The 22,975-nt window shown below is 40.8% G+C and overlaps 1 protein-coding gene across 1 annotated transcript; it reads left to right on the top strand.

Moving 5' to 3' along the window:
- The first annotated feature begins 11,234 nt into the window (after positions 1-11,234).
- Positions 11,235-22,930, top strand: TSGA13 (testis specific 13). The gene is made up of 6 exons (XM_039860667.1): positions 11,235-11,363; positions 13,189-13,260; positions 14,176-14,382; positions 19,174-19,313; positions 19,795-19,922; positions 22,674-22,930. The coding sequence occupies exons 1-6, from the start codon at positions 11,235-11,237 to the stop codon at positions 22,928-22,930; spliced, it is 933 nt and encodes a 310-aa protein (XP_039716601.1).
- The last annotated feature ends 45 nt before the right edge of the window (positions 22,931-22,975 follow it).

A 22,975-nucleotide genomic window follows, 5' to 3' on the forward strand; every position in this document is an offset into this window, starting at 1 on the left:
AAATCCATATCCTTTTCCCTTGGCTCATATTTAAACAGGCCCTGAAACTCAAAATTCCTCTGTATCCGTTTGTGAATTCCTGATTTATCCTTTCCCAAAGCTTTTATTCCTAGGAATCATCGAAGAGAAGTCCCCCAATTGTTCTTATTAAGGATTTTCTATCTGTTACCATGAGAGGGCGACTTTCAATAATTTCCTGGATCTAGGCTCCCTCTTGGGGTATAATTCCAAATTGCTCCCTAATGTCATTCCTTTCCTCTTTCGTTAAACCTCTCTGGGACCCAGTCATTTCCCCAGACTACTGTCATCAGAACATCTCCCTAACCCTTTCCTAGCCTAGTCCTCAAATATAAAAACAGTTAGGTTCAGATGTAATATCAGAGGAACATCCTTCATTTATAGAAGACTAGTTTTGACATTTCAGGTCTCATATCTTCCTCTGAGTATCAACCTCTCTTCATTCTTCTGTGATATGTCCCTAGTTTGCCTTCTGTCATTTCTAAAGCTAACGTTCTCGAGTCAGTTCTCCCTTCATTTGAAACACCCAATAGGCCAGCCCTACCTGCTGATCAGGGTCCTCCCACCCTCTCTGAGCCAGCCTGACTAGTAAGTGAAGGAGGACCGGATGCAGGCTCTCTATAGTGAATTTTCACCCTTTGAGATGGTATTGTTTTATTATTCTTATAAGCAGGCCCTCTTCCTCCTCATCTAGTCATTGCTACATACTGCTATGATATTGACAAACGTGACTGGGTCCTAAGCAATGGACATATCAGGGCCAAACTAAGAGCACAGAGCAGAGGGTGGGTAGGTAGGAGAAGGCCTCAGAGAGGCTGTGGATAAGCCATATAAATCCCTTGATGTTGGTTCCACCTTGATTTTTCCTTGCACCCAGAATTTCTTCTTTAAAAATAAGATAAAAAAGGAAGAAAGTTTGAGATGGCTATCTAGTATCACCAACAGTGACTAGCACTTATAAATCAACCCCCAAAATTCCATATTCTATATGGAATTTTTCAGTTGAATTTTCAGTTATTCATTCAATCAACAAACGTTTGCTGAGTGTCTACTGTATTCCAAGTATTGCTGTTCAGACACTGGGGATATAGTAATGAAAAATCTTTGCCACACTGGAACGTACATTCTCGTGAAGGAGATGGATAATAAATGAACAAATGTATAAATTCAGATAAATCTAAGGGCTTTCACGAATAATAAAGCATAATAAAGAGATAGAATGCGTCTGGGAGAGAATACCTATCGGGGTAGCTAAGAAAGGATCTCTCTTATAAGGTCACACTTGTCCAAAAAAATGAGTGAAGCGCGAGATTAAGTCATAGGAATTCTTGGTGAAGAGTGTTCCAGAGCACAGAATTAACAAAAACCCCGAAAGTTTATGACCTTAGCACGTTCAAGGACTAGACTAGCAAGAAGTCTAAGATGGCAAGAGTCACTGACATGATGAAGAGACTGGCCGGAGATGAAGTTAGGGAGGGGACAAGGAGAATCACACGAAGTCTTTTGTAATATGAGAAGGAGTTTGAGTTTTATTCTAAATGTCATAGAAAAGTATTGACAGGTTTTGAGAAGGAAAATTCTTTTTTTTTTTACATTAAAAAAATTTATAGAAATTCATTTGCTTCTTTCTCCCTCTTTCTCCTGTGTGACATTTTCACTGTCTCTGGGCCTAATTAAGGGTTCACGAGGACACCAGAGGAACAGGCCCACCTTGCAACTCAGGGAAATGGCATGCTTAGGCGAGAGTTCACGGAGTCTTTCTAAGGTCCTGAGAAATAGAATTCTTTCTTATAAAACACCTATGATATCTTAAGGGAAACGGAGCCGATAAGAACTGCCAGCATGCAGTCTAATCTCTGCCTGATGTGGTATTCCTTCCCCAATAGTACTTCCGTTTTTTTCCCCCTCACCCACAAAGAAGTTTCATCTTAAATAAAGCTATGACTGTGTTTAGGCATCTCAAAGTGAAAGGGAGCTTTGGCTTGGGCTGGGGCAGCTGAAAAGCAGTCACATTTGAAATATATTTAGGAGATGGAATCGATAGGCCTTGACAATGGGCAGGTTGGATGTGTAGTTGAGGAAATGAGAAAAATCAAGGATAACTCCAAAGGTTTTTTTGTTTGCTTGTTTTTGTTTATTTTTTTATTTTTTTACTTTTTTTTTTTTTTTTTTTTGCCTAAACAACAGAATAGATAGCAATGCCACTTACTGAGATAGGAAACAAGAAAGAGGAATAGGCATGAAGAAGAAGGACAATCAAGAATGATTCTGGACCTGTCAAAGTCTGAGATGCCTGTTAGACATTCCACAGCCGATATAAACCACGATTGTATATATCCTGCAACCCAAATGTAAGCTCCAAGGGGACAGGGACTTCTGTCTGTTTTGTTTATGACTGTATCCTTAGATCTTAGAAGAGGCCCTAGCACATAGCAGGTGTTTATGAAACATTTGCTGAATGAATGAACAAATTAAATGAATAAATATGAGCCTGAGGCTTGTGTTGTTTGAAGTCCTGGCCTGCAGCCCTTGCTGAGCAGAACGATAAAAAAACAAACGATGGCAACAAATACCATGTACTAATGCCTCAAATATGGAGAGAAAGTAGGGTTGAGGGGGCCTCCATCAGAACTCAAACTCAGATTTCCGGATTGGCCTGAGCAAAGAGAATAGAAGGCCAGCCCTGAACAGAGGAGTCAAACCCATTTTCTTATAGATCTCCCTCAGAAACAAAGGAAGCCCAAATAGTGATATGAATTTCCTTCTTGAGAGAAAATAAGGTGGGACAGGGAGAAAGAGGAGACTTCATCAAGAGCTTCCTCCCCACCCTTCATCCCCATCACCCTAAGTCTATGAATGTTGATGTTTTTGCCAGTCTTTTTTAAAAATAAGTTTCTTATTTTTCAATTACAGTTGACATACAATATAATATAGGTTTCAGGTGTACAACGTAGTGATTAGATTTTTTTCTGTAACTTACAAAGTGATCTCCCTGATAAATCTAGTACGATCTAGATACCATACATAGTTATTACCACGTTATTGACTATATTATGTTATACCTTATATCCCCATGGCTATTTTGTAACTACCAATTTGTACTGCTTAATCCCTTCCCCTTTTTCACTCGCCCCTGTGTTCCCCCTCCCATCTGGCAACCATCGAAATGTTCTCTGTATCTACGAGTTTGTTTCTGTTCCTTTATTTTGTTTCTTAGATTCCATATGTAAGTGAGATCATATGGTATTTTCTTTCTCTGTCTGACTTATTTCATTTAACATAATGCCTTCCAGGTCCATCCATGTTGTTGCAGATGGCAAGATTTCATTTTTTATAGCTGAGTAATATTCCATTGTATACATGTACCACTTCTTTATCCATTTATATATTGACAGACACTTGGGTTGCTTCCATATCTTAGCTATTTTAGATAATGCTACAATGAACATGTGGATACTTATGTCTTTTCCAATTGGTATTTTGGGTTTCTTCGGATAACTACCCAGAAGTGAAATTGCTTGGTCCTTCTTTGCCTCTTTTTATAGCCTTTAAAGTCTATTTTGTCTGGTATAGGTATTGCTACCTCAGCTTTACTTTTCATGTCCATGAAATATCTTTTTTCCATCCCTTTACTTTTGGGCTGTGTGTGTCTTTCTATCATAAGTGAGTCTCTTGTAAGGCTTTTGTCAGTCTGGAAATTCAGTATATGGTTTGGTATGAAAATGTAACGTATAGCAAGATATATGTAGTTTGGTATGATTATGTATTATCCTACACTGTTGCTGGCTATCACACCAGGCAAAGTCTGGTCTATTTTGGAAGAACTGGAAAGATCAAGAAAATGAAAAAAGTAAGAGAGTCGGAGGAAACTTCTTGGGTTCAGCCTCACTAGATGCCGATAAATTAGTGCTAGTTGCCTATAGTCTGCCTTTTGTGGATGGACTCAATTATGACACTCAACTGTGTCTCAGTTGTGACACTATGTCTCTTGAGTGTAGAATTCTGTAATATTAGCAAATACTCTTTCTTGGAGAGAGTCATCCAAATTGATCACATCTATTTCCTAAGTCATTGTCTTACATTAGGGTCTTCGATGCTTGGACTTGAAAGCTAAGAGTCTGTGTCCTTGTCCTCTGGTTCCATTAAGCTAGATCAGGAGAACTGTTTTAAAGAGACAGAAGAATGAAACGTGTCAGTGGGGCTGGGAAGGTTCCATGAGCGGGAAAGCACATCCTCTCTCTTTCATGTATCATTCCACCACACCCGAAACATTTACAAGTTTGCCACAGTGGGTATCTCCGGTCTCAGGTTTTTTCCTGAGACTGCCTTCTGTCTCTTACTATGTATCTTGTATATTTAAAACCTCATATTTTTTTCCTTTTTGTTTCTCCTGTGGCCTCCATCTCCCTAACACTCCAGTGCTAAATTCTGCTAAGTTCTGTGTGGAGAGACAGCTTCCACTCTTTTTTGATCAAGTATCCCTATATTTTTAATTTTATGACCTTGAATTTCCAAGATTCCCTATCTCCTGCTCTTTTTTTGTGTTTCTCCATTTCTCTCAGTCTTTCTTAGCTATTTCTGCCAGAGTGGCTATTACTGCTGCTACTTTCTCCTCTTCATAAAATTCATTAGCTCTGAAAATAATTTTCCTTTCATTCATCTCTGAATAATGCTAGTTCTGTTCAGATTTGGTGCCGGTCAACAGATGAGATGAATGAATTTATAAAACCATGGATAGCAGGCAGGTTGTGAGGCAAAGCTCCCTGCCCAGTCTCCAGTTTCTAGAAAGCTTTCATTTTTACTTTGCTAAATAGATAACTTTCTGAAACCCCTATTTCCTGGTTCTCTGATATCTGAACTAATATAAAGCATTAAAACTACAGATGCAGTCTTCACTGCAGCCGGGATGTTAAAGAATTTCTGGTACCAAACATATCTTCTCCCCTATAGGTTCTGAAATAATTAAAAACATGCGAGAATAATCGGATACGTTCAAAATATCTTTTTGTTGTTGTTGTTAGAAGCTAGTGTGGAGACTGTGGCTGGGGCCTGAATATAAATTTGGCTTCCTAATGCATCCCCCAAGTCACTGAAAAACAATAGGCCTCTCCCTGACAAACAAAGAGCCTCCCCAGATAACTTACCACATGTTGCTGGCCGGCTGCTTGAGAAGAAAGTGCCAGAAATGAAATAAGCTACCTTTGCTCAGCATTTACATGCCTCTACCTTTGTATTGCAGAAGGAAAGGGTAGATACCAACAATTTCACAAGGATAGACGTTTCTATTTTATTAGCCAGTGGTCCCCAACCTTTTTGGCACCAGAGACTGGTGCTCCTATGAGAATCTAATGCCTGATGATTTGAGGTCGAGCTGAGGCTGTGATGCTCGTGCTGGGGAGCGGCTGCGAATACAGATGAAACTTCACTCACTTGCACTGCTGCTCACCTCCTGCTGTGCAGCCCGCTTCCTAACAGGCCACGGACCAGTACTGTCTGCAGCCCTGGGGTTGGGGACCCCTGTTATAAGCCATCAAAAGTAGGAAGAGAGGAAGAAAATGGCTCCACAAAGCGTTCTTCTTGCCTTGTGCCCCTTTGCTTTTAAGGTCATATTTCCCAGAGTGCACTGTGCCACCCCAAGCACCCCATCCTTACTACCCAGCTGTTACCTGGGGCGTGAGGTCTCCATCTGAATGTTGAAAGTTGTAGAGGTGAAGAGATGAGAGAAAACTATTCATAAGTCCTATCGTAGATCACACTCAAGGGGTAGTAGGAAGGGATGGTCAACCTGAGTTTCAGTTGATGTCGCCCCTATATCTGAAAAAGAAGACAATCGGTGGGGAATGTGTGATGCATTCCCATTGTCTTCTATCAGTTGGTCTCCGTTTGTTCAAGCAAATCCTGGCTCTGCCTTGACCTCAAGCCTAGTAAGTTTTTTCATTCTGGATGTAGCTGCTTTATAGTTGGTAGCACTGGATTGTTCATTAAGCTTTGGTAATTTTTGTGAGTTTTTTTAAAAAATCTTTTGCTATACCTCAAAAGTTACAGTTTAGATGCTTTAAGGTAGAGGCCCTCCTCCCTTGTTCATGGTATTGTCCCTTTCTGTAATTTTCGTGGCTACTTTCTGCTGGTTCTCCTCCAGCCTCTGGCCCCTTCTTTTCAGCGTTTCTCACATCATCCACTCATGATGCTCTTCCTCTGGTGTGTGCAGCCTCCGGGGTCCTATCCTATACCTTGGCCTCTTTTCAGTCCACCAATTCTCCTGCTTGATCTCATCTACTCCAACGGCTTTAACTAGCATGCATTCCTGAGGCTGGCTCCCAAATGTGTAATTCTATTCCAAACCTCTCTCTCTGGAGCCATAGGCCTATGTTTTAAATCATTTACTAGGCAATGTCCCCATCTGTACCTCATACTCAACCAACCAAAACCAAAATCATCATTTATCCCCCAAATTGTTCCATCTCCTTTATTCTCTAATATGGTGAATCATACTTCCAATCTCTCAGGTAACCAAGCTAAAAGAAAAAAATGGTTATATCCATTAGCCTATAGATCCAACTGGTTACCAAGTCCTATTAATTCTACCTTCTGAACATCTTTCAAATACCCCCTTTTTTTTTTCCTTAAATCCCTCTTTGTTTCCTCCACTTTGCTTTAGAGCCAATGTTGGTTTAGGTGTTTTAGTTGTAAACAATAAAAATGAACTCTGATTAATGTAAGCAAAGTAATAGGAAGATTTATTTGAAAAGAAATTGAGAAAGCTTACAGAATCAAAGGGAAAACGGAAGAACCGTACTTCATGGAGAACTGGATCTGGGGCAGCTCTGGGGACCTCAGCAGGTGAAGCTTAGTCTTTCTGTCTGGGACACTGCCTATGGTAACTCGGCCACAATCATCTTTTATCTCTTTATGTCTTTATCAAACTTCCAAATTCCCAGTAGAGAGAATCTGCTGGCCATCTTTGAAAAAGTCATTCAAGGCTAGAACACAGGGTGATGGCACAAGTTTGCAAGTACTACAGACCCTTACAATTTCTCTACCCTTTCTCAGTAGTGCCACAGCCATCTCAAAGCCCTCTGCATCTTTCCAATCTATGGAATCTATGGTTCTTACTGCCACTATTTTCATATTTCTAAAATGCACATTGTTCGCTGTATCTCCTTACTTAAAATTCCTCAATAGCTTTTCATTACTCTTAGGATAAACTACAAGTTTCAACCAAGGACTTCACTCTAGTATTTGGAGCCTGGCTAGCTCTCTAGTCTCATCTCTTGCTATTTTCCTGTTAAATTTTATATTCCAGGCATACTACAGTTACTTGTAATCCCCCTAAACAAGCTATGCTTTGTTTTAGTCTCATATTTTTGCTTAGGTGACTCCCTCTTTTTCAAATACCCATTTTCTCTTCTCTTTACCTGGTTAACTCACACTCATCTTTCCAGGCTCAGTTTAGGTGTTAGTTCCAAATCTCTCCCAGTCACTTCTCATCCGAGCTAAGTGCTCTTCCTCTGTGCTCTGATAGCATCCTGAATGGACCTCTGATATAGGCATTGCAATCTGTTGGCATGCAACTCTTTCCTCGTCTCGCTTCCTTGCTGAAGTGTGAGCTCCTTGAGGTCTATGACTACATCTGATTTATGTTTGGTTTCCATTGCCTAGCTTAGGGCTTAATACATCATAAATGTTCAGTGACTATATTGAAATAAACAAATATTGATTTTGAATGCCTACTCTACAAAGCACTGTGGGGGAAACAAAAAAATACACACACACACACACACACACACACACACACACACATACATACATAAAGCATACATACACACACACAACACATATATTTCACATTTTTATTTTCAAGGAGCTCACTGCCTAGGAGGCAAACAATACCTTCACATAAGAAAAGTACAAGCAGAACTATAAGATACTGTATAATTTCATGCACAAAAACCAATGCCTATGGGCCAGAGTTTGGGATTGGAATGATCTGGAAAGTCTTCTCTGAAGAGGAAAGGTCTGAGCAGTAACATGAAGAAAGAAGAAGATTCAAATCGTTTGAAGAGGTTAGGTGAATGTTTTAAGTGTGGAGAGGAAGAGAAAAATGCTCACTGTTTTTGGAGTGTGGCAAAAATTTTGCCTAAGGTAGAGGTTGATTAAAATATGATGAGAAGGTCAGTGTGTGTAGGGAGGTCATAGGTGAGGGAAGAAGAATTGGAGCAGAGTTTGTTTAAGTCTTTGTGTGTTTCATTCTCTGATTCCAACATAGAACACCTCAGCATTCTAGGTTGCTGGTTCATCCCAAATTCCGTGTCTCCTCCAGAATCGAGAAAAGAATAATTAAGGTATTTTCAAAATGGAAAGTTTCCATGCCAGGGAATCTTCTCTTCCTCCCTGAAATAAGTTTCCCTGGTATCCTTGAAGGTACGTATGGTATACCAGCTCTTTCCATTCTTATTTTTGATGTAGTTTATATTGTTCTTGTGATTTTTTAAATCTACCCAGGGTTGCAGACAAGCAGCACAAGACTTGAACCTCCCAATTTGATGGCTCTTATTTATTTTACTTTCCTTATATACATGAACTGGAAAAACTAAATGTGAGAAAAAGATGAAAAGCTCATTCGTCTATATCCCTGGAAGAGCATTTTCAGAGTTTAGCACAGTCTAGTCATGAACTGCAGACAGTCGTCTTTAGGGTTTATGTCTAGACAATCAGACTAGACATAACCCTAAACCATCACCTACCGACACTATCAACACCAACACAGAACTTTCCTCCAAACCCATGGGCTTTATGGGCGCTTCAGCTGATTGGCCTTACCAAAGTTCTGCTTAACCGTTAAGGCCCCGATAATTTGATCCCATCATACCTATCTACTATTAGGTCTTGCTACTTAAAACAATAAGAACAACAAAAACAAAAAACCTTCCGGTGAGGCTGCTTCACAAATCATCCTGTGAGGCTCAGCTCAGGCTCTATATCTTTTGGGAAATGTCTCCCATAAGCATCACGAACCTCTCTTTTCTCTAAATGATGGGTTCTCTTTCATTTGTAATTATCAAAAGATATCAACTCCTTGTTCCTCCCTCCCAACACACACACACACACACACACACACACACACACACACTCTCTTTCTCCTCTCTCTCTCTCTCTCTCTCTCTCTCTCTCTCTCTCTCTCTCAGCTCCTGAGGCCTACTCTGTGGATGAACATGGTTGTATTGAGATGGGGTGGACGTTAAAGGATGTCTACTCCTCCAACTCTCTCCCGTTACTGAACCATGAATTAATTTTATTTCAGGTCCTTACACAGGTAAATCTTACCACTCTCATAGAATTAGAATGTCACCTTTAAGTCATTTGGTTAACTCTCTCCATGTTTATAGATGTCCTAGGAAATTGAGGCCCAAAGAGATGAAGTGACTTATCTAATATATTAGCATATTTGTTATTATTGTTTCAGATCTAACAATCACTTCCTCTTCTCTGCCCCCATTTATCAGCTAAATTTAAGTTGTCAAGGGCACAGATCATTGTCTTATGCATTTTCTGCATGCACAACAGCACCCATCAGTCTTCTCTTCTTTCCCATACAGGAGCAAGACAGAGCTGGGCACACAGTGTGTGCTAACGAAAGAATGTTTGGATCAAATTGAATCCTGCAGGAGGTGGACCATTTAGAAGCACTGAGTTTGGCCTCTGGGTGAATACTTGCCTTGGGTTGGCCCACCTAGCAGTGAACAGCTATGGGCCAAAGGAGACCTGCCAAGTGTGTAGTCTTTGCCCAACTAAGTTATAAATACCATTGTATATGACCTTATTTTGTAGCCCATAGCACTTTGAACAGTGCTAGTCACAGAGAAGGCCCTCATTAAAAATGTTTCAATCGACTGTTCTCAGATCGAAAACCAGATCTCCATCTGTGTTTCATGCAGCAACTGGAGTGGCTTTGCCAAAAGGAAAGCCCCAGGCTGTCCATGATGGATCCTGCGGAGCTGAAGAAGCCTTTTTCGTGCAGCTCTATCTATGCCTTAAATTGGCCTTGAGGAAAAGTATCTGGGATCTTGTGCTGACTTTTAGATACTAAAGAATCATTTTGAAAAGTGGTACAATAAAAATTATAGTATTATTAAGATATCTTAAGGTAATAGGACATACTAACTTTCAGATGTTAAGTGAGGATGAATTTATTTTGGTTTGGCTACAATGCTGTCACCTGTTCCCCTTGAGACTATTTTTATGACCTGAGATGAATGAGCCATCCTTGGATAGGATTCGATCCTGGATTTGGGGATTATTTGTCCCATGCTATAGCCAGTTTACCTACCAACTACATAGCTCGGCTATTTCCACTTTCCTCATTTTGGTTCTTATTCTTCCACCCTCATTTTTAAAGACAGAGGCCTAGTTGAAGTAGCTGCAGGATCTTACTTAATTTGAGCTAGTTTAACCCCCTCAATGGAACTATCTCCAAGTAGGAAGCAAGCCACTTATTTTAGTCATTAACCAGGTCTTACTCGTGAGCATCTTTCACTATGTTCAGGAAGTAAATGGGTTTAGTAAGAATCAGTCAAGAAATCTAAAATACTTTATTCCTAAGGATTGCCACTCTGCCCCTTGCCTTCGTTTCCCCAGAGGGAACTGGTAGCTGGGTGGAAAATGGGAAAGTATGTGACAGAGCAGAAAATGAGAATGTTTGCCATTATTATTTTTACTACCCCACTTTCAGGGGAAAAAAAAAAAACAACTTAAATGTGGTTGGGAACATAAGAGGGCCAGTAATCCAAGCATGGTTATTAAGAATTGGGAGTTCCTTTGTGAAGCCCCTCTAACTGTATTCTCATGGAATCATCGGTTAATCATTGAAGGCAGAGCCATTTTCATGTGAAGAGTAGGCAGGTTGGCATTCAAAACAGTAGGTGGTCTTCAAGGATATTGTGAGGGTCCAGCTGCCCAAAAGAATTTCCTTAAGTAGCCTACTAGAGCACTTCCTCGAGTTGTCTAAAACCCCTGTATTAGAAGAAATCAACTCATCAGATGTCATCATGTCTGCAAGAGGTCCCACTTGCCTAACTTGAAACTGAGGTTTTGTTTTCCCCCAATATGCAGACTGAATAAGGAAGCCTATTCTTTACTGCCCATATGTTTTCCAATTAGTGACCACCTAAACTGGACTCTTCTAAGGCTCCCAAACTTTGTTGAAGGAGATCGAGAACATGCAGAAGGTCAGGCCTCTGAGCAACTGGATGTTCTGCCTCTTTTTCAGGTCTCCACGTGGCAAATCAAAGACTGCAGGAACTCAGCCAGTTACACTTGAGAAAGGCATCTTTGTGGATGATGATGAGGTAAGGAAGAGAATTAGCAAATGTTTATTTGTGATCTTTCTTTAGAGTTGCTTAGGGTACTTTATAAGCTATGTCTTATAAACTTCCTATTGAAAAACAGAAAAGGGTCAGTATTCATACAGAGAGAAAGTTTAGCTGACCTAACTTTATGAAAGAGAAACAGGGACGTGGAAAAGAGAAGAGATGGGGACACGCCAGCAATAAATGAGTGAGTGGTAAATCCTGACTGACTTAGAAATCGTGGCTACCTCTTGCAGCAAAAGCTTGGTTGCATCCCCAGGTTTATCGTATTCAAGTAAATTTTCCAAGCCAACTTTTATTTTATCAGCCAAGGATACTTAGCCTATTCAACATAACAAAACTGAAAATATATTCCAATTTGGACAATCTTGTGGGTTTAGTCAACTCCTGGACACTGATTTGGAGCAGAGATGTAATACCTCAGAAAACTTTGGGAGTAAAAACAGTTTCCACAGAGACCTTCCCCCCACAATTAATTTTTTTTTTTTTACCTATAAAAGTCTTCACATCTTTCTCCCAAATAAATTTTCCTAGACTTCTATGGTTCTAAATATGTGTATTATATATGTCATATCTGTGAAGCAGATTTTTTTACGATATGTTTTTTGTTTTGAGCAATGGGACTTCGGTTTTCCAAAAGATAATACAGATTAAATTATCACATCTTTGGATCTGTCCCACATTTCCTTCCACCCTCCCAAAGGAATGCACGGCGTGGCTCTGCTAGTCCTTCTCCTAGTCCTCCCTCTAGTCCTCCCTCAGCCCCAGGAATTACCAAATCTTGGCATTTTCCTCCAGGAGCGTAATGACGCCTGCCCTCGGCACACAGTTCTGCCCCCTTCTAACCACTTCCCTCTTCGCCACTCACCCGCTTGCTTTATTTACTCGTTCAGTGCATGTTTTCTTCCCTCTGTACCCCAGCTTACCATATCACTTCCTGGGGGACATGGCAATCTGTAAAAATGCTGATCCAAGTACAGGATTGTGCTTCCCTCCTCTCGTTCTGATTTCTGGTTATGCCAGGACAGAAGGAGACAACTTAGAGCTTTTACCTCCTCAAGTTTTCATCCCTTTGACTGATTCACCCTTAGATAACCTAGGGCTAAGCTAGAGGCTGGGCCACAAGCTGGGGTCAGCAGATGGAGATGGAGGTGGCCCAGATCCTCCAGCACTAGACACGGCACTCAAATCAGTCTGCCAGTCACCAGCACTACCACCAGTAGAAAGATGCAAAGCGGTAGACAGAAGTGTTACCAAAATTCAGTTACTTTTTTGCAACATTGTGGGAAGAATCATATATTGCACAAAAATGTAAAAATGCAAAATGTTGTTTCTCCCTTCCTCTGGGAGCGTGTCCCCTCCCAGCTCACTGGGCAGTTATGCCAAGCCAGAAGGCCTCCCTTCCACTCCAGCCCTTAAGTTATCACCCTTTTGTAACTTTTCTCCTTAAAGGTTGTCTTCCATGGTGATTTTCACCTGATTTCACTGCTATCGAAATGGAAAAGGCAGGAGGAGGAGGTGTGATCCCTTGGAGTGATCTGTCCCCCTCTGAACTTTGCTGCTGCCCTTGTCTGCTTTGCCTCCTAACAGTTTTACATGACATTTCATAAAGCTGGTCCAGATTTCCGTGAGCAAGCTTCCCTGTCGGGATATCTCAGAACCTAGCTCTCCTTGCTGTGGCTCTCATTCCAGAAACCCAGGGTGCAAAACACAAGGCCCAGTGTTCACCTCACTTGATTTATATTAGAGAACAGTTTTTAGTAGGGTGAGGTACTAAACCACTAATTTTGATTATTGTCTCTAGATTTTTGATACAGGCGGGCAATCAAAGTTTGTTCTCAAGAACCTTCAGCATTACACAGTCCATCCAAATCTGGTAGGTGGAAAAAGCATTGCCCCTAGATCCCTAAGAGCAAGTTGCAGCAATGGTGCAGAGGCCCCCTGCGGAGTATCCCCACCGCCTCCGAAAGCTGCCACTTCTATGACTGCGCATGCTCCTGGGAATGGGAGGCAGAGCTTCCCTAAGACACTGTGACACAGGCAATGCTGGGAATGGTGGTGGCGAAGGAAGAGGGAGGAACTGGGAAGAAGGTAGTCCCCACAGCTGATTTTTTTTTCTTTTTTTTTTAGTTGAGAAAACATATTACTAGTTAGGAAGTATTCCATTCTCTCCCTCTCCCTCCCTCTCTGGAATCCTCTGCCTTCCTCCTATTAACAGAAAAGCAAATTTAGTGGGACTGCCCCTTCACCCATCCAACGTCTTAAGTGACCTGCTGTCTTTTGTGACTCCTTTTGCTTTTTAGGGTTGTGCTTATTATGTGGTTGTGCCTGTGGAGAAAAGTTGGAGGGTGGGAAGCTGTAGACTGGGCCATCCTTCCCACCTTCAGAACTCCCTGGCAGAGGCGTTTGGTCCCTGGCTGGCTCTCTGTCCTGTCTCTGAGAGAGCCATGGAGCGGGCCATGGAGGTGTAACTCAGAAACCTCTCTGTTCACTTCACTATGTTGGACACTCTGTTACGCTCTTTTATAAGAATTAAGTCGTCTTGCCCCTTTTATTGTGAAAATTTTTCTGTCTCGTTTCCCTAGCTCCTTAATTTATTTGTGGGGAGCCCTCTCAGGGAACAAAGGGCCAAAGAGCTTCAGACTTTTTCTGATAAACACATTTCAGAGCAGATTCATCCAGCCCCTGTCCAGCCTCTGTTCCTACCCCAGAGGGGCAAAAGATTAGCCAACTGATTAGTTAATCTCTTGATCTAATCCCTTTGTCTGTCTGGAAACCTTACTCTGCTTAGGCCCAGTACTATGAACCTTTGAAGCCCACCAAGCTGCAGAAGTTCATGGCTCGCAACAGGAAAATCTTAAGCTTCATGTTTAAAGTCACAGAGTATGATCGGGATAAGACCTTACTGATAATGACCAACAACCCACTTCCCTGCCCAATGGCCCAGGAAGGAAAGGACATCACACCAAAATACTTTTCCAAGGAGTTACTTCTCAAGGTAATGGCACCTGGGGAAGTCTCCTGGTACCCTAAATAAGGACCCTGACCAATTAGCAGTTAGCTTCAAGAAGGGAGCTAACTTAACGTAGTATTCGGGAGCCAACCTCTTCCTTCTAATTCTTTGCCATATGCTTCAGAGTGGGAAAAGCTTAGGTCATGAAACATCATGAAACAGAGAAAAGAGAGTTTTAATTTGAAATTATTCTCCCTTGGCCAAAGATATTTAGTTTGTAATTAACAAAGGGTAAACTGGCTTTCTAGTTGAGTATAATGTTGTAAAGGATAAATCGAGAAATGAGGGATAAGGAACAGAAATAAGTATCTAAATGGGAAAGGAGTAAAGGGTTTTGCTTTGTACACATTGCTTTCGGCTGTCAGGAGAAAGGAAGAGGAACAAGGCAGAGAATTTACTATTACAGTAGCCGGACATTTGGGACTCCGTTAGGCACTAAAGTAGTTCAAATTCTATTCGATAAACAATCACTGAATATATACTAAGTTAGAACTGAAATATATAGATGATTACAGGACAGTTTCTATCTTGAAGGAACTTGGAGTGTAATAGGAGAAACAAATCAATCAATGAGATGTATAAAAGTAATTATATGAGGATATATGAAATATAAAAGAATATAAAAGGATATATGATAAGAAGTAATACACAACAAAGAACAGTACCTCTGTTTGAGAGAAAGGGAGTGATCAAGAAGGCTTTACATGAGTGGATGTCAAGATAATCATGCTAAGCGAAATAAGCCAGACAGAAAAAGTTGAAAATCACATGATATCACTCATATGTGGGATATAAACCTAAAAGCAACAAAAATGGACAGGACAAACAAAGACTCATGGACATGGACTATAGACTAGTGAATTTTAGGGTGGGGGTGGGGAGAAGGGGGAGAATGATGGGGTAAAAGGGGGTCCAATATAGGGGGGGTTAGGGGAGGGTAGAAGTGGGTAGGGAATCAAATATATGGTAGCTGAAGGAAACTGGACTTTGGGTGGTAAACACAATAGAAGATACAGATGTCAAATTATAATGTATACGTGAAAATTATATAATTGTATTAACAATGTTACCCCCAACAAACTTAATTTTTAAAAAGTTAAAATAAAAAAAAAGGGGGGGGGCTTTACAAAAGAGGCGACTCCTGGCAAAGGAAAAAGAATATTCCAGTCAGAAGAAAGGGCAAAGCCATGGGGTCATGAGAAAGTGAGGTGCATTTTAGAGAGATGTAAGAGAGTAAATGGCAGGATATGAAAGGATATAATGAAATTTGCATTAATTTAGAAACACCTTTTTTGGAGATTGGGAGAAAGGTACATTATTTGTGAAATAGATAAAAATCAGAAAGATTTGTTACTATGATAATTAAGGGAAGACATGCTGAAGAACGGAACTAAACTGATAGCAGAGAAAGTGAAGAAAATCAATTTAAGAGATATTTGGGAGTCAGGACCTAAAAAAGATCTTGATAACCTTGAGAGAAGGCCAAAATATAATAAGAAATTAGATGAGATGAGTGAAAGTACAAACAAAAGAATCTAATTATAGCAGAAATTTGAAGCTGGGAGTGAAATTACCCAAGACAGACCTTTATAATAAAATGTGGTGAATGTGGAATTAGTATTTTGTTAGTTGCTACATGGATGGTAGTGAGAGATTCCTCTCCAAATGGAAGATAAAATGCTAATATCCAAAGGTCCATGCTGACAAAGGAGTTAATTGATTTCTTCCCTACAGTCTCTTGGGTCTCAGAATTTATACCCTTTGAATGTAAATTTAGTGGTTGTTCCTCATGACAGTGGGTAAGATTCACTGAGAGAGAGAGACAAATTTTGAGCCAGGATTGCCTCGCTCAAAGTAGAGAAGGAAATACAAGACTATCACGAAACCTTCGTTCAAAAAGAGCTTTCTTCCAACAGCTGGCACTTGTGAGCCTTCCAGATTACATGCAGGACCCAATCATATTAATGTGCAAATTGTGTTACCAGCCAGATTGTATTAATAGAGTTAAGGCTCTGATGGTCAAAGACTGGCACATGGTAACTTTCTGGGGCTACCAACAAGTCCGAGAAGATGGAAACATCCAGTATCTAGAATGCCTCTTTAATTATTCATGCTGTATCCCACCCTTCTCTTGACAATGCGACAATCTTTTGTGAGCCTAAGATCATATACAAAAGAAGCATTCTTTTGCTCAGGCATGAATAGAAGAGTGTGGGTTCCAGCAGGCAACTTGTAGAATGGACCAGACATGTCTAGTACCATAACTGTTAGACTCACAGCTCCTTCTAAATCAAACAGACCCTACCACAGTTCATGAAGAAAAGGATGCCCTAAGAGGTGCTATTTTGTATAACTAGATTTTGTCCTCTACCCCCAGCTGGGACCAGAGGAGCACACCAGAAAAAAAATATTCACAGGTTAGTTAGAGACCTGTCATGGTCACCCCAAACCCAAACCAACCAACTTACCAACAACCAAACCATGAGCTCTAATCAGATTCTTACCTCCAGGCATCTGAATTTGGAAAGGAAGAGATTGGGGCAGTAGGAACGAAAGCTAAAAGGACACATAGAGAGAGGTCATAAAAGAATCAAACCATGAAGAAGAAGGTAATGGAGAGACCATGAAAGTAGGGCTAGGTTGACGTTAAAGGGAAGTAGGAAGGAACAAGCAGAAGCTATAGATAGAAAAGGTTAGGAGTGAAAACGGTAGAGAGATAAGGAAGCAGGTAGGAAGAGAGTAGGAGAGAGACGTTACTGATCTGATGCTAGAGGCAAGATACACAAACCCATGCAGTGGTGGACCTTAGCTAGCGCTGTCCTGGAATCCTAATGACTTTTCCATTGCTGTTTTTCCACTATGAGGTCTAGCTCCCTAACGTTTCTGCTCTTTTTTGTGGCCAGATTGATAGCTATGTCTTACTTCCTAGGCACATGTGCTCTGTCAGTTTAAGAAATCTCCAAACCTACACGTAGTCATTGGAAGAGTTTATTTGAGCTAACTGAAGACATATGTTGGGGAGCAAGGTCTCAAATGCTCCAGAGAATGACAGTTTTGCAGCTTCTTTTATGCATTTGAAATTAAGGAGGGCAGGTAGGAAGGTTGGAGAAAGCAAGGTGGGGATTGGGTTACAGGATAGTTAACAAGATTATGTGCTCTCTTCAAGGAGAATTACTTCTGGTATTTGAAAAGTGAGTTAGCCTAGATGCACAAAGATAATGGATAGGTCTGGCTTAAATCCTTTCACTAAAGAAGTCACAGGCCTGGGACATGACTACCCACCATGACCTGCCCAGTTACGAATTTACAATTAAATCACCCTGTGAGGTTACTTTTTAGAGAACCCCGTTTTTGTTTTTGTTTTTTTGTTTTGGTCTACAGTACTTACAGTAAAACCTCTATTTGTTGAGGTAATTTGAATGGATTCCCGTTCCTCAAAACTGGAAGTGCGTGAAGAGAATGAATACAGAACTAAAAAGGCACATTCGGCAGCAAGTACTTTTTTTTTAAAAGAAGTTTTAATATTTTTAAAGAAAAAGCTCAATATTTGTTAATTAATTAATTTGGTCATTTAGTCAACAAATATTTATTGAGCACCTACTATGTGCCAGGGCACTGTCATGAGTGGTAGGGATCTAATGTCAGTGACTAAATCAAAGTCTGCCCGAATGAAGTTTAAGTCTATCGAGGTAGACAGACCATGAGCAAGCAAACAATTGCACAGATAATATAAAATGTGTTAAGTGCCAGGACAAGGCAGGATAAACTAATGGAGCCTGAAGGGTGTGAGTGGTGATTTTAGATAGTGTAGTTTAGATAGTAGGCTCTCAGAAGAGGTGATGACATTTGAATAGAGACTAATGGAGTGACGGGATGTGTCCTGCTGTTGCTACACCTAGCATATTGTTTTCATTTAAGATCATCACACATTAGGAAGAATATAAGCTGAAACTTTTTCAAATGAGTTACAATGAAATAAATCAGGGGAATAGGGAAACGAAAGCTGTGTCATATGAATAAAAGTTCAAAATACTGGCAATGTTGAGCTTGGAAGAGAGATCGAACTTAGGAACGTGTTGGATTTCTCCAAATTCTTTAAGGATTCTGTGGAGGAAACTCTCCACTGTTTTCTGTTTGCACTACAGGGTAGAAGTTACAGGGAGATAGCTATCAGCTGATCAAAGATGAAATAGTTTGAGTTTTTAGGTACAGGTAGATTGATTACTTGATAGTGATATATGAGTGTCAGATGAATGGTTAGGCTGGATGACCTTTAAAATCCTCTCGGAAAGTCTTTGAGTCTATGACCTTTAGTAATGATGGCATTGTGACCTCATAAAACATCTCATTCCACGGCCTTTTCATGGTAGACAGGGACTAGAATGTGAATGAGAAAGGGAAGTAGAGTCCCAGAGAACTATTTCCCAATTTATTACCCAATGTTTGGTTTTCTAAACAATTCACTAATTGAATCCTTCTCAAAACTGGGTAAACTCCTCTGCCATTCACTTCAAAGGGCCAGTGGGCAAGTTCAATCAATTACTTCAGAAACTGACCAAGTTTTGGACAAGTCATATGGCAATGAATCAAATATGCATTAGCCCACTCAGGGAACTGCTTCCTTTCCCTTTGGTTTCGGAGTCCCCACATCCCTCTCTGACAGGTTTTGCTGTATCATTTTGGGGAACTGGAGCTTAGTCCAGGAACTTAATTCAGCCTTTAAGTCCCAAGGGACTCGGCTCCCTCCCTCACTTATTCTTCTTCCCTCTGCTGCAGGAAAGTTATCAGCATAAACCCACTAAGAAATCCCGCCTACCCCTGAAGCCTCAGAAAAAACAGTTAAGATGTGAGCTGAAATCAGTGTTCCCTGTGACAGTGTTGGAGGGCAGCACATCCAAGCGAGAACAGTGGTTTAGGTAACGTCCTGGCTGTTCTTGTTCTCATTCTCTTTCCTATCATTTCCTGTCATTCCTTGTATGACCGACCTGCCAACCTCATTTATACCCTAATGAAAGAGAAAGAGTAATGCAAAGCTAAAGTTTTTCACTGAGAATGATTTTTCAAGAGTGAAGATCAATGCTTCGAGGAAACAAAAAAAAATTTACCTTAGTACATGGTAAGGGCTATTGCACAGGAACAATGTGTTATGAGATCTTATTTGAAGCTAGTTCTAGAAACAGCCTGTATCCAGTTTGGAGAGAGAGGAGATTCTGAACTTCTTTCGCAGGTTTACAAGGCTAGGTTCTAGAAGCATCCATTCCACTGAACAGTACTCTACCCTGTACTAAAGAACACCTGCCATCATTGTCCTTTCTTTTCCCCTGGAATCTGACACGCAGTGACTGGTTTTATTAACCCCTTGCCCTGGGATCTACTAAATGAGCTTTCCTTGTTAAGGTTTTCCACCAATAATGATTTCAAGAGTGAAGGGAAATATTCAACAGACTACATTTTGAGGAAACAGAAAAATATGTATCCTCTGCTCACCTTTGCACCGGTCTTTAAAAGAGATTTGAAGATAGATGGTAAGCTCTTCTTTTTCAAAGCAATGGCTTATGGGACTGAGATGTGAGCAGGAGGGACAATCTATGGGGACAAGAGATGAGGGCAAATCAACATCTCTCATGGAGGTCCTGAAGACCATTTTTCCTTGTAGCATGAAAGGCAAGAACTGATAGAGGCTCGAGTAGTGCTAGACTTTGGACCCTGTTTAAATCTCAAATTTCAAGAAAGTCGTAGCATAGTATTTCCCAAACTATATCACCTACCCATTTTAATCATTTTGGCCATATTGATGTTATTTGCTCTATTATTTACTTAATGTTTTCCTTTAAAAGGATAGTTTTTGTTCTTGTCCTAATTAGTACTGTATCATTGCCATCGTGGGTTTGATATACTAATTACATATTCTTTTTTTCTGACATACATTTAATCAAATTCATAATAATTAAAATTTAAAATGTTTATCTATGTATCACCTAAAACTACCCAGTGGTATGCAGAAAGGCCTAAGGAGTCTCAGAGAGGTCCATGAGTCTCTTTGGGGTGGAGGCAGGACTCCACGCACTCTCTGGGGTGGAAGAGGTTGGGGATAAGGTTGTATGGAAGAGTGTGTGACAAGAAAGCTCCTTACAAATTATTCTTTTAACATTTATGGGGCACCTACTAAGTATTGGACACTTACCTAGTACCAATAAGAGCACATTCACTGGGTGAGATAGATAGATGGACCAGACCGTGAAGGTCCTTGTGTATTATGTGAATAAGGGCTTGGTTTTTCTCCACTAGGTAGATGAGACCCAGTGAAGGATTTCAGAACACTCACTAGACATTTGTGTCTTCGAAGTATAATTGATGAGTTCCCAGACTTCACCAGCTTATAGCTTCAAGACAAGGTCTATTTTTCCTATGGGGATTCTCAGCTCAAGCAACTTCCAAATCTCCCCGAAGAATGCTTACCTGTTCCACATCCCAGTAATTGCCTAATACCTTTCCTGCCATCCTCAGTCCAAACTGTCATGGTTCCAGAGTGTGCGGTCATATTGTATCACCCTTTGACTGGCTTCTTCAGGCTTCTCTGCTCCCCCTTACCCATTTGCCACCCCACTCCACGCCCACCTGTTACCTCTCTCAAGTCCCCACAAACAGCTAAAACCAAGCTGTGCTGTCAAACAACACTTCATAGATGTGGAGAGAAGTTAGATAATGGCAGAGAGTGATTTATCTTGCTTTAAAATTTACATTATTCTTAGGCTCAGCCTCAAACCCGGCTCAGTTCCTTTATACTTCCCAGCACGTTAATCATTCTTGTGAGTCTCTTGGCTTATCTACACTGTCTCAGCCTAGGCTCGCAATATCCTTGGCCCAAGGAAGGGAAGAGGGTCGCCCTTTCCCCGCAATCTGTTTATTTTCAGCCCCAGAATAAATAAGTAGGAACATCTACAGACAGTTCTCAACTTATTTTGGTTTAACTTAGTTTTTTTGACTTTACGATTGTGTGAAAGCGAAACATATTCAATAGAAAATGGCTAAGCTAAGCTGTGATGATTGGTAGGCTATTAAGTGCAGTTTCAATTTATGATATTTTCAATTTACGATGAGTTTATTGGGATGTAACCCCATTGTAAATTGAAGAGCCTTTGTATTTCCTTTAGGGAAAATTCCATCTGGATAGTAAGGTTTGAGCTTTGTAAGCCAGGTAAGTCAAGCATAATAGTTAACAGTACATTTAGTAAAGTTGGAGTTAAATCTTAAATGATCCCATATGTAGGATATTAATAGCTCAGTTTAAATCCATATTGGGGGAAAGAATTTCTCTAGACTCTAATCTAGATTAGGATTTCTGTAATTTTTTAAGGGCCTGACCCTATTAACGATACACCCAATTTACATTTCTAAACAGAATACTTAATATCTCAGTCTACAGCTTTACAGTTTCCCTCAAAAAAAATGAGTGAATATTGACTTTACTGATAAATCTAAGGGGCCCATTATGGTGCTTTTCCTAAACAAAGACAATTTACTGTGAAGTTGAAACAATGCCTCCACTTCAAGCAAAAGAGAAAAGCTTCAAGCAAAAGTTCTATTGCTAGCAACCCCTCCTTCCACCAGTAAAGTTTCAAGTTTACCAGGCATCTAAATAAAGATTACATAGAGAATCTCTATTAATGGGGATCCTGAAAGCTGGTTAGGAAGCTGTCCAAGAGGCACATGATAGGACATGAATTAAGATGTTAGCAGCAGGAATAAGGCAATGGATTCAAGGGACATTTACAAGGCATAAGGCGTCAAAAAAGTGGGAGGGATGGGAGCAAGAAGAGCCCACAATGGAAAGCATCCAAGAACACTGGTTGAAAGAGAATCTGAACAAAGTGATGACACTGAAGCCAAAGGCAGAAAGAGTTTCTTAGTTACACCCTCAGACGGGAGATGGAAAACCAACATGCACTTTAAAGTCTAAGAGGGGAATAAATATACCGGTGAATGCAAATTAACTTAGTAAGAGGTAAGTTATCAATGTGGATGCCGATGGAATCATTTAAAGGGAAGACTCTAAACTGGCAGTGTTTTACACTGGGCTTTAATGAAGGGAAGGAATCCAGAACTAGAAAGAAAGTTGGGTACGGTAGTCCGTGGTCCAAAATCTATCCCCTCGTTAAGAATACAGGCCAGCTTTTCCGTCCTTCCGAGTGGGTCAATTTCACGCCTCAGATTAGGTGTCCTTCTAGACCCTCTGGAAATCCACATTCACCAAGGTGCCCTGTGCTTTGTTGCAGTCTCTAAGAAGTCGGAAAGGGGCACGCCGACTTGCAAGATGAACTGGGAACCACTAACCCTTTCATCGCTCATGAAAGAGAAGCCCACCAGAACCGCGCCAGGGGAGAGCGCCTTCCGCAATGGAAGGGCCCAGCAGTGGATTATGAAAAATGCCACTGTCGTTAAAGTAAAAACAAACCCTTCGGGCCTCTCGCCTCGGTCTCCAGAGACTGAGGGGCTTGCAGAAGTCGCCATCCGAGGAGTGTCAACCAAATAAAATCGCATTCAGCCCGCTCCGGGCATGGGCTGCCGGGTCGCTGGC

Source organism: Pteropus medius, unplaced genomic scaffold, assembly GCF_902729225.1.
Source record: "Pteropus medius unplaced genomic scaffold, Ma_sr-lr_union100, whole genome shotgun sequence".
Lineage (NCBI taxonomy): Eukaryota > Metazoa > Chordata > Mammalia > Chiroptera > Pteropodidae > Pteropus > Pteropus medius.

What these genes read in the sequence shown, in the direction of transcription:
- TSGA13 (XM_039860667.1), top strand. Translation starts at nt 11,235, where the DNA reads ATGCAGAAGGTCAGGCCTCTGAGCAACTGGATGTTCTGCCTCTTTTTC. An exon ending in ACACAGTCCATCCAAATCTG is followed by an intron (nt 13,261 to 14,175) that starts GTAGGTGGAAAA and finishes TACTCTGCTTAG; the next exon opens with GCCCAGTACTATGAACCTTT. An exon ending in CCAAGGAGTTACTTCTCAAG is followed by an intron (nt 14,383 to 19,173) that starts GTAATGGCACCT and finishes CCTCTGCTGCAG; the next exon opens with GAAAGTTATCAGCATAAACC.